Here is a 12,101-nt window from a genome sequence, read left to right as displayed (position 1 = left end):
AGACAGAGAGCCGAGGCAAACACGGTAACGATGCGGAAACTAGCGGTGTTGTGATTTAATTCGTGAGTTCTGGTAAGAGCCGAGTCTTTCAGACTCATTAGAAGCATGAATACAGGAGCAGCTCTCCAACTTTGGCTCCTTTGGCGATACAACTGTCAGGCAAGCAGTGAACGATGGGGGTCCCATTTTGGGGTATTAATCAGGATAAGCTCTCACAGTGCACAGAACAACATATTTAGGCGAAATGGGGAAATATATATAATTTAGTGATCACTGAGCTGTGTAGTAAGTAGTGCAGTTCTTGGGCAGTTTAGGTAGGTAGAGAAGGAAAGGACAAATGGATTCATGTATCCAGCACCTTTTGACATGGCAGGAAATGTTCTTAGTATTTGTGAATACGATGGTCAACAAAGGGCAACTAGACCTGATTTTCAGATTTGAGATATTCATAATCTAGTAGGGGGGGATATTACATTAAAAAGTGATGGGCTGGATTTAAATCTAATAAGTGATAAGCGCACAATCTAAGGCATGCATAAAGTTAGAGGACGGAAGGAGGAGCTGTAAAATTTGCCTGAGAGATTGAAGAAGATATCACAGATGTTGTGACATATGAAATAGCTTTTCAGAGTAAATAGATGTTTGTAAAGCCAGAACAAAATGAGCAGAGGGGATTGAGAGATGAAAGGATTATACAATTATTGAAAGAACGTGGCGTGTTTGAGGATCTGTGACTAAAAGTATGATATATATTTTTTCTGAGAATTGAGCTGAGAACAGAGAAGGGCAAGTTTTACTTAAAACAAACAAACAAACAAACAAACAAACAAACCCAAAAGCCACATATGTTCTATGCAGAATTTTGTTTTGTTTTGTTCAATGCAGAATTTATTTCGTACGCACTCAGGACATATGTGTGTATCCACACCTTAGGGATGAGTACTAAAAAGAACAATGGCATAAATCAAGTTGTGATCGGAAGCAAGGTTTCTTAATAATTTACTTTTGTATCACACAAGTCAATGGTTCTCAAACTTCAGCGTGCATGAAGATCACCTAGGAGGCCTGATAAAACCCTCGATACTGGAGTACTGCAAGTTTTTAATTCATGGTATGCCCAGATATTTGTTTTAGAATATAAGAGACACCATTCTGTTTGTTTCTATGAGGGTGTTTTTAAATAAAAAATAACATTTAAATTACTAGACTAAACGGGCCTTTGGCTGGCTCAGTTGGTAGAGCATGTGATTCTCGATCTCGAGGTCATGAGTTCGAGCCCCCAGGTTGGAAATCATGTGGCCATTTGTTACTGAAACCCAGAAATGTAATAGAAATTTCTAAGTATCTGAATTGTAGATTACATGGAGGGAAGGCATTGTTATCTGCACAGAAATATTCCAGGTTTTTTATTAGACAGCACTATTCCTCAAGAACTGTGATATGTGGGGCACCTGGGTGACTCAGTCATTAAGCATCTGCCTTCACCTCGGGTCATGATCTCAGGGTCCCGGGATGGAGCCCCACATGGGGCAACCTGCTTAGTGAGTGGGGAGTCTGCATCTCCTTCTCCCTCTGCTGCTCCCCCAGCTTGTGCTCCTCTCTCTCTCTCTCTCTCTTTCTTTCTGTCAAATAAACAAGCAAACAAATAAATAAATCTTAGAAAAATAAAATAAAAATGAACTGTGATATGTGATGAGAATACAGTACTTTCTAGTTCTCTAATCGAAGGCAGCTCATGGAATTCATCCTATTCTCAGTGTCTTCTTTAAAATCATAGAAATAATCTTCCACTAAAAATCATAGAAATAATCTTCCAATATTATTCCAATAATATTCCATGCAAATATTTGGACTGAGATGAGACAACATTTAGAATCTAATGTATGGTTTCTGATTGAAATACCACTGGGTTAAATTTGCAATTATTTTAAAGTAAGATGAATTTTAGAGATAAATAATAAAATAAACTTCGATCAGTTAAAATATCTGACCCAAACTTGGGATTCAATGAGTAGGAGCTTCCCTAAGGGTCCATATTAGGAGGAGCATAGATCTAGGCGCCAGACTATTCAGATTCATATTCTGTATGAGTCTCATTTTCCTTACCTATAAAATGAAAATCATACCTGTCCTCTCTCTTTCAGAGAATCTTATTAGGACGACACGTCTACACAAGCACACCATACAAAAGCAAGATTGCTATCAATTGTATTTAGCAGTAGCAGGAAGTATATCATAGATCAGACTCATGTTTTCTGCCTTCAGCATATGACGGGGCAGCTGTAGAGTCGCTTTGAAAATCAAAGGATAAAAGAAAGCAGAATCAAATACCATGCAAATAAGAACTGCATTCAGAGGCCCACACACTTTTTTTAATGACACCTCATACTCTCATTAGCAAGTGGCCTGTTCATCTGCAAGAAGGGCCTTTCATTTTTTTTTTTTCTTTTCCTGTGCCTGGAACTGGTTTGCTTTATTTACTCTTGAATCCTGTTTCCTTGCTCATCTGTGCAGAAGGGGCCCCTTTCTCTTACTTGCACAGCACTCTAGGCAGGGTAAAAAAAAAAAAAAAAAAAAAGTTCTTTAAAATATTAACTTCTGTCATTCCATAGAACACCAAGTTCCTCAGAAACTTACATTAAGAGGGTTTTTAAACACCTGATTTCAATTCTCCAAAAGACCATGTCAAATGAAGGAGAAAACAAGACATACACTGGGAGAAAATATTTGTAAAATACACATCTGGTGGGCTATTTTCTAAAACATGCAAAGACCTCTTAAAGTTGACTGACAAGAAAACAAAATCTGATTCAAAAGTGGGCTGTGCTCCAGTATCAAGGGTTTTATCAGGCTCCCTAGGTGATCTTCATGCACGCTGAAGTTTGAGAACCATTGACTTATGTGATACAAAAGTAAATTATTAAGAAACCTTGCTTCCAATCACAACTTGATTTATGCCATCACTCCGTTTAGTACTCATCCCTAAGGCATGGATACACACATATGTCCTGAGTGCGTACGAAATAAATTCTGCATTGAACAAAACAAAACAAAATTCTGCATAGAACATATGTGGCTTTTGTTTGTTTGTTTGTTTGTTTTTTTTTAAGTAAAACTTGCCCTTCTCTGTTCTCAGCTCAATTCTCAGAAAAAATAAATATCATTAAATTAACAGACACCCCATCAAAGAAGACATACAGATGGCAAATAGATGTATGGAAAGATGCTCCATGTATTCATCATCAGAGAAACACAAATCAAAGCAACAGTGAGGTACCACTCTATACCTCAGAGTCACCCAAATCTGGGGACTGCTAAGAACAGCAAAGGCTGATGAGGCTGTGCAGCAACAGGAACTCTCATCCATTCCTGGTGAGAAGGCAAAATGGGATAACCACTTTGGAAAAACAGTTGTGAGATTCTTACAAAACTGCATATACCCTTACCATATGATGCACTCATTACACTCCTTGGTATCTACCCAAAGAAATTGAAAACTTCCATCCAGACAAAAACCTACACATGAATGTTTTTATCATAGCCATTTATTCAGAATTGCCCAAACTTGGGGAACAACCAAGATGTCCCTCAGTGGGTGAATGGATACATAAATTGTGGTACAGTCTGGACAATGGAACGCTATTGAGTATTAACAAGTAATGAGCGATCAAGCCATAAAAATCCATGGAAGATCTTTAAATATGCTGATTACTAGCTGAAGAGGCCAATCATAAGGGCTACAAACTGTATAATCCAAATTATATGGAAAAGGAAAAACCTATGGAGCCAGTTAAAAAAAAAAAAATCAGTGGTTACCAGAGATCAGAGTGTGTGGAGATGAATAAGTGTACACATGGGGCTTTTAGTGCAGGGAAAATGCTGTATGTGATACTATCATGATGAATATGTACTACCATACATTTGTCTAAACCCACAGAATGCCAAGAACGAGACTTAAACTAACCTTCAGAATTTGGAGGATTATGATGTGTCACAGATGTGACAAATCTACCACTCGTGGAGGATGTTGACAATGGAGGGTGTTACTCATGTGTAGGTGTGGGGGCTGTTTGGGAAATCTCTGCACCTACTCTTAATTTTGTGGTAGACTTAAAACTGCCCTACAAAAAAAATACAGCCTTAAAAAATCCAGTTGGTTAAAAAAACAGCAAGAACATTCCCAGAACAGGATATGATAGTAAGTGCTTTGGTAATGTGGTTGCATTTGAGGTTAATGTTTACAAACAACGGTATGTAGAAGAGCCCCCAGTAATATTTAATAAGGCACTTAGGCCAAGCGATCAGTGTGCGAATGTGCACTCCCTAAACAAGTCTCCAAGATGGCTTCAAAATATCAACTATTGTTCTTTCTTTCTACATACCTATTTATAATTAGGATTAGGTTATTTTTAGTAATGCTTTTTTGAGGTGTCCCTAAGGTTTTTTAAAAAATCATCATCTATACAGTACAGTATATGATCTATTATACTCCTTTACTTAGTAAATATGTATTAACTAATTTGCCACACAAAGTACTAACAAATAGAATAAAAAAAGAACTTATTAAGTATATATTTAATATGTTACTTAAGTAAAAATGAGCACTTAATGATCATTGCAAATAATATAATTTTTATGGTATATGAACTCATGTTGATTTCCAAATTAGTTTCTACTTGATGCAAATATTTGGACTGAGATGAGACAACATTTAGAATCTAATGTATGGTTTCTGATTGAAATACCACTGGGTTAAATTTGCAATTATTTTAAAGTAAGTTCGTGTTTTTTTTTGTTTTGTTTTGTTTTGTTTTTTTGTTTTTTGTTTGTTTATTTTCCTAACAGGGATTCTTTCCTTCCATCTTCTATACATAGAGCCTGTTCCCCAAAAGTGCACAATCTTTTCTGAATCTTTTCAATGTCCTTATTTCTTGGATATATTAATCCATTAATCCTTTATTTTTTCAACTAATGTCGAATGAGCTCTTACCATTTAACAGTCATTTAATTGTCATTAGGTGACAAAGAGCATGCAATTCTACTCCTAGTCTGGTTATTTTGAAAATGAAAATTAACCAGAATGATCATAAATGAACCCACTCATGTATTCTTTATAACACTCATTTAAAAGTAATTAGTGAATGCTTATTTTCAAAGAGAATGTTGTGTTGAAAAAATTATCTAAATGGAAGCCACTTGAGCTAATTTTGCAGATGTAAAAACATAAAAATTCAAGCAGGATATAAAAGGCTGGAGCAGTCTAATTATTGATTGGTAACAGAGGACATTATGAAAGTGTGTAAACCATGAGGATCCATCAGCCCACACCCACTAGAATGGTTATAATCAAAAGATACATAACCATAAATACTGGTAATCGTATGCAGAAGTTGGAACCCTCTCCTGCTTTTGGGTATGTAAACGCAGCTCCTTTGGAAAATAGGCAGTTCATCAAATAATTAAATACAGAGTTTCTCTGTGACTGAGCTATCTCACTTCAGGTTATACACCCCAGAAGAAATTAAAACATGGCTACAAATAACTTTCATATTAATGCTCATATCAGTGTTGTTCATGATAGGCAAGCAGTGGAAACAACCCACGGAGCAGGCCTCACGGTTAGGAGGCAAACCAGATACTTTGACTCAGGGATGGGATGAAGTGTTCAGTGATGTCAATTTTCCACCAGTATGCTGGGATTAAGGGGGGGGGGGAGTATGTGATTTATTCCTGCATCTGACAATGAGTAACTGCATCTAATAAGTTCTCTATACTCTGCTAGATGCTAGATGCTGGCACCACAAATAAAAATGGTGAGAGCCCTGCTCCCGAGAGAATTTCCGTATAAATCTTCATGTACAAGTGACACCTTTTTTTTTTTTTTTTTATGATACATAAAGTAGTTTACCATTTTCTGAAGCAGCAACTGTAATGTTGTACCACGGAGTTTCTTCTCTATCAAGAACCTTTGTAGTCCTAATGGTTCCAGTATTGGCATCAATGTTGAAACATCTGTCATCTTCAGCACTGTAGTCAATGAAGTATCTAGGAAAAAAACAGATAACTCTTCTTTTCGCCTGATAATAGAAGGAGGAAAGTGCAACTAAAACTTGGGCAGGATTAGATCAAATATAAATATATTCAAATATTTAAATAATATTTTTAGTTTCTATAGTTGATTTTTAGGATTTGCCTGGCAACTTTATATTTTGTGTCGGATGGACATTAATTATTTTTATCTGTCAACACTTAATATTTATTTTGATTAATAATTCAAATAAAAAACACCTTTCTGAATTCCATAAATAGCACAGTAGGTAGTAGGAGCATTAGGTTTAATAAGGGAAAGACAAAATTTGCCTCTGGGAAGTCTATAGTACATTGGAAGAAAAAAAAAAACTAAACCTTTAATGAAACTTCTTATTGCTACAGGTACAAATTTTTAGGATAATAGGAGATGTCAGATATTAATTTATCCTGGAGTTTCATTATCGCTGATATTTGAAGATAAATATAAACCAAAACCAAAACATTTCAATTAATTAACATTGTGTCTCCATCACCTAGCCCCATTGTTGAATGAAAAAATGAAAAGACAGCTGAATGACAGGCAGGTTGCATTACAGGCCACACATCATCTTTCCTCTCCAATGCATAAAAAATTTGCAGAGCTTTCTCATATTAGATTTTGCCTCTAGCCTACTTGAGGAAATAGATGAGCACTGCGTGTCTGTAGGTGTCAAATCACTAAATTGTACACCTGAAGCTAATATTACACTGTATGCTAACTGGAGTTTAAATAAAAATTTAAAAAAAAAGAGAATGAGATGAAAAGTGATCGAAAGTGATCATTATTGAGAGGGATGGTGTCTTGTTCTCTATCTGGGACAAGGTTTCATAAGACTTTGCCTATTCCTTCTTATGTCCTGCCACTGACACAAAAACGAACGTGCTGGGACTAGTCCACTGGTCTCAGAAAGAAGATGAGAGACACAAGGACAAAGTTGTCCCAGTTCAGTGCCCCATCCTAGAGTAGAGCTACCTACTAAGTGAGCAGATGCATGATTGAATGCATGGAGTTAAGCAGAGCTGGAAAACAAAAACCAGCCTCGTTCAGCTGATCCTCAGCTAGCTCAGACACATACGCTATGGTTATAAATTACATTATCCAGCAACAGTTTACTAACATAAATATGAATTAAAAATATAGCAAATAATCATCCTATGCCCTGGAAACTTTCTAAAAACTATTTTTCAAACTTTCTAAAAACTATTTAAGGAAGAACCTTTCCCTCTTTCCTAATCTCTAATACTTCTCCTCTTCCTTAATCTCAGCTTAAGTAACGTTTCATCTAGCGCTGCAGAACAAAAATGAATCAATTCGGTACAAGTACTAGGGGAAGAATATCTGAAATACAGGAAACCAAAGTGGAAATATCCAAATTAAAGAAAGAGCTCGATTTGTTTTAAAAAGCAATGTATGTTTCAATGTGGCAAGGCAGGAAAGGATGAGGTATGTGGCTGGGGGCAGGACAAGCACATGCCCCACGTAGCACATGCTAAAGAGTCCTTGCCTTTTGAAAAAAAAAAAAAAAAAAAAAGCAATAGGGGAATTTTTTAACAAAGGAACTGACATATCTATTTCTATTCCGGAAAAATCACAGTGGCTACTTTGAAGACTATTTATTCATTCATTCATTCATTCATTCATTCATTTAAGGGAGAATGAGAGAGACAGAGCAAACATGAGCAGGGGTAGGGGCATGGGAAAGGGAGAGAATCTCAAGTAGATGCCACGTTGAGTGCAGAGCCTGACACAGGGCTCGATCCCGGGACCCTGAGATCATGACCTGAGCTGAAACCGAGTTGGACTCTTAATCAATTGTGCCACCCAGGCAACCTCACAATGGCTACTTTCTTAGATTTCAGACAGTTTAAAGAATTTCAGAAAAGAAATGATGTCACATTGAACATAGGTGGAAAAAAAGGAAGAAAATGGACAGAACTGTATAAAATAATGCTATATATAGGATACAGCCTGTAGAACTCTTTATTGTAGAGGCATTAGTAAGTGAGAGAAATTATAAAGGAAATACAAAATACAACATTTTGGTTTGTTTTTTGCGTGTGTATGTGTGTTTGATCTACCATGTAATTGCTAAGCCCGTTTACTGAGCTGGGTAGAAGAAACAAACAAACAATTTCCTTTGGGAGAGAAAGGATTTGAGAGAAATCAATGATTTTGAACACATTATGCCTTAGGAGCCAACTCAATAAGCACGTGAAATTAAAAGTAGAGAACTGCATATGGGTGCAGAGTTCAAGTGCTTTTTCTGGGCAGGAAACATCCACTGGAGAGATATCAGCCCAAATTTAAGGTGGTGGGAATGGCCAGATTTCATCTGGGAGAGAACTGTAGGAGAAAGGTGAAATATTGAGCGACATAGCACCCAACCTTTTGAGCCTAGAGCAGCCTCCCGTCTGTACACGAGCAGGTGCTAGCAAAAGGGTGAAGGAGGGAAGGAGGGAAGGAGGAAAAATGGGAGTGTTAGGGCACAGGAGAGTATTTCAAGTGAACAATTACAGTGGATCCAAAGAGGTTGAGTGAGGTTAGTAAGGGATGATTGGATCTGGGAAGATGGACATCATTAGTTCCCTTGAAAACAATAGTTTCATTAAAATACAAACTGTTCTTTTTTTTTTTTTTTTTAACAGTGGATTCAAGAGTAGATTGAATGTTAATATACCAAGCCCAAGAGACACTTTATAGGATATCTTTACCTAAGAACAAATATCAGAAAAATGGTGCCTGGTATTATCAGAGAAGTGGTTCAACAAATCATCTGTTTCTTATATTGGGGATAGTAAGCACTGTCTTTGCTGAAGGGAATGATCCTCTTGAAAGAGTGAAATATGTAAAGAGGTAAAACTTCTGAGAAGGTGAGGAGAACTGGGTTCCAGATAACAAATCCAAGAGTTCCCATTGAAAATAATAGAGACACTTCTTCCCTTTTGGCGTGAGGGAAATCTCAGAATTTGGGGAATCATAAAGGATAGGTGATTGTGCTCATGGGAATATTTTGGAATTCATCATGCTTTCTGGAACAGAGTATAAATGTAGTTGAAGTACAATACCATGCCTCTCCTACGTGTAATGTGTTAAAAGAGTAAGTAGGCACGGTGCTAAGGTGTGAAACCTTACAACACCCTGTGGATACACATGCACACGCGTGGCGGAAGATATTAATAGCATCATGCAGATCGAAACTGTAGAGCATCCTAAGAAATCCCATTTAATGAAAATAACACCTTAAAGAACTAGAATATAACCCTCGCAGCTGTGTGATGAAAACAAGAAATAGGCCATTTTGCACAGATTGTTCTAAAAATAACTGCATGCCAACTGAAGAAAGTTCAACATAAAGAAGGAATTTAAATGGGAAGAGGTACAGGTATAAAGCGAATCTGATTCAGAGAAAAGACAGGAGATCCAATGCTAGAGAAGAGTGGGACAGACCAATGTCCCTGGGCTTTCCCAAAGCATCGGGTGAACTGATTTTGACTTGAGTTCCTATCACAAAAAGATCCTTCGCATAATATTCTTTTTCTGGAGGCCCTGATGCTGAAGATGAGGGCTAGATTGCTTCAAAGATGTGAGAAGTCTTGTCACACAGAAATGCTTACTTCCTTTAAAATGTCATCAGTTGGAAATCTGGTTATTCCATCATCTAAAGTGAGTTGTCATTAACCTGTCTCAGAGATACTTTCCATTCTTTTCAGTACCCTAAGAACCACGACTTCTGTATTGGAAAGTTAGATCTAAAGTCAAAACACATTCAATTCCAAAATTTCCTACATCGACTATCTACGAAGCTCAGATTACACTGTTCTCAACACGGCCCTATGAAATACAGGATGACATGCCCCATCTTAGAAATCTGATCACTGCAAAACCATCAGTCTGGAAAAAAAAAAAAAAAAAAAACTGGGGGGACGCCTGGGCAGCTCAGGGTCTGACTCTTGATTTCAGCTCAAGTCATGATCGCAGTGTCCTGGGATTGAGCCCCGCATCAGACTCTGCACTCAGTGGGGAGTCTGCTTGTCCAGCTCCCTCTGCCCCACTGTCCCCCACTTGGGTACTCTCTCTTTCTCTCTCTCTCTTGAATGAACAGTCTTTAAAAATATTGGAATTCTTCTATTTCTCAGCTAAATTAAGACTAAGAAATGCACAGTGTTTGTATCAGGGCAATCTGTTCTCTTTTGGGCACGTCATACAGACTTTCTAATGTAAATGTTAGCAGCTGTGCCTAAATACTTTTATAGTAAAAATACTTTTTATTTGAATTAAAAAAAAAAAAAAACGATGTTCAAATATTTTTGAAGTGGTAGGTATAATGCTAGGTATGTGTCTTCAGTTTCATGTTATTTACTTCTTACCTTTCTCTGCGACCTAACTCTCTTGGGAAATCTACAATGTAAGGGCTAGATATTAGAGGATGCTTGGATGCAGAGTCTTGAATGTGGAGTTACAATTGAATTTCAACTCAAGTAGAACTAAATAGTTCTGCTTTACTCTATTCCTGGATTTCTGCCTAGCCATACAAATACAAATTGGAAAACAAAACAAAACAAAAAACCAAACAGGAAATGTAAGAGAAAAGAAACTACTTGAAACTAATTTGGGGTTTTAAATGTAGAATTATCCAGTGCTAATTATTTAAGATTAAGATATAGCATGGATCCCTAAAATTGTTTATCAAACAAATACAAAATAGATGAAAATATTCTCAGTAGGTAATTTTAAAAAATATTTTAATAATAAAATCCATTTGTTTCCTTTTTAAAACCTTCAAAAAGGTCAACGCAGCATCTTAACACTTTATGAACTCATATATAAATACTTAGAATTTTCACAATGCTAATGTTAATTTGACATTTTTAGGGATATCTAACAAGCATAAAGTCAAGTAATCCATTTGTGTGGATGCTGTTAGTTCTAAATTGGGATTAATGATAACATCTGAGAAAATAGAGTTCTGAGAATTTTTTTTTAATTATTCTCATCTACTGCTATAAAAAATAAACCAGAGCAAACTGAGACAAGAGTATTTGTAAATTGGCAAGATGTTTAAAAATATTATTCCTTGAATTCTATTTTCTCTCTTCATATAAGACTATACAAGGAGGGAACACTCAGACATGAGTTATTCACAAAAACCAAAAGAGATAAAGAAAGCTCACATTCATGGAGCACTCACGGTGTACCATATTTTAAGTATTTTCTATATAATTAGTTAATGAACTAATATTTATAATGTAAACTCAAAACAACTGCACGGGACAAGTACTATTAATAGCCCCTTTTACAAAGGAGGACAGTGAGGTACAGAGAGATGAAGAATTTTATCTTACATTACAGAGCCAGGTAGGTCAAGTGATTAAAATACAATTTAGGTCCATTAAGAAATATTTATAACCTCTCTTTTTTTAAAAAAATGGTAGATAATATTTAAGGCTTTATCTATTCATTCTAAAGTATTTATTTGAAGGAGCACAAGGGAAAAACGAGGGATATTTAAAAGGGGAAATAATAAGACCTGGGAATTGGATATGATTTAGTTAGGGAAACAGACAGAAAAGAAAAGCATTTGCAAACCAACACGATCAATATTCAGAGCTTAAAATAGGAGACAAGAGTAAAATTCTAAGTGAAACAAGACTTCAGGAGTGGTTTTGATCAGTCTGGAAGTATAAGCATTAGAGAGAGGCGCGTTAGACATCATCTAGGAAGGAGAAAATTTAGTAATTCTATGAGAGAGGGAGAGAGATCTCACATCTGGTTGCAGAAATAAGTGGCATTTTTCAGACCACTGTTCCCCTACTGGCTACTAGGCTAGCAAGAGGAAAAGGACGGAGAAGCTTCCTGTCGTAGCTTGTACAGAGGACACAGAGAAGTGCTTTCCTTCCCCCGTGCCCTGATGCCCAGTCAACATTCCTGCCCCGACGACCCACAGTGTTACGCTTGGGTGACAAGAGCTTACTGTGAAATAAAATATACTTAGGTGGGGAATGACGATTGGTTTAATCACATCACCAACTGA

The 12,101-nt window shown here is 36.6% G+C and overlaps 1 protein-coding gene across 9 annotated transcripts in view; it reads right to left on the bottom strand.

The window, feature by feature from the left end:
- Positions 1 to 12,101, bottom strand: part of CDH18 (cadherin 18) — a 951,119-nt gene that overhangs the window by 58,234 nt on the left and 880,784 nt on the right. For all 9 annotated transcript variants that reach the window (XM_077896372.1, XM_077896374.1, XM_077896375.1 and 6 more), the window contains one exon: positions 5,909 to 6,045. In XM_077896372.1, the coding sequence (XP_077752498.1) occupies positions 5,909 to 6,045 (137 nt within the window). The remainder of the gene's footprint in view (positions 1 to 5,908; positions 6,046 to 12,101) is intronic.

This window comes from Canis aureus, chromosome 4 (genome assembly GCF_053574225.1).
Source record: "Canis aureus isolate CA01 chromosome 4, VMU_Caureus_v.1.0, whole genome shotgun sequence".
NCBI lineage: Eukaryota > Metazoa > Chordata > Mammalia > Carnivora > Canidae > Canis > Canis aureus.
The sequence above is the reverse complement of the archived record's forward strand: the minus strand, read 5'-3'. Positions and strand labels throughout refer to the sequence as shown.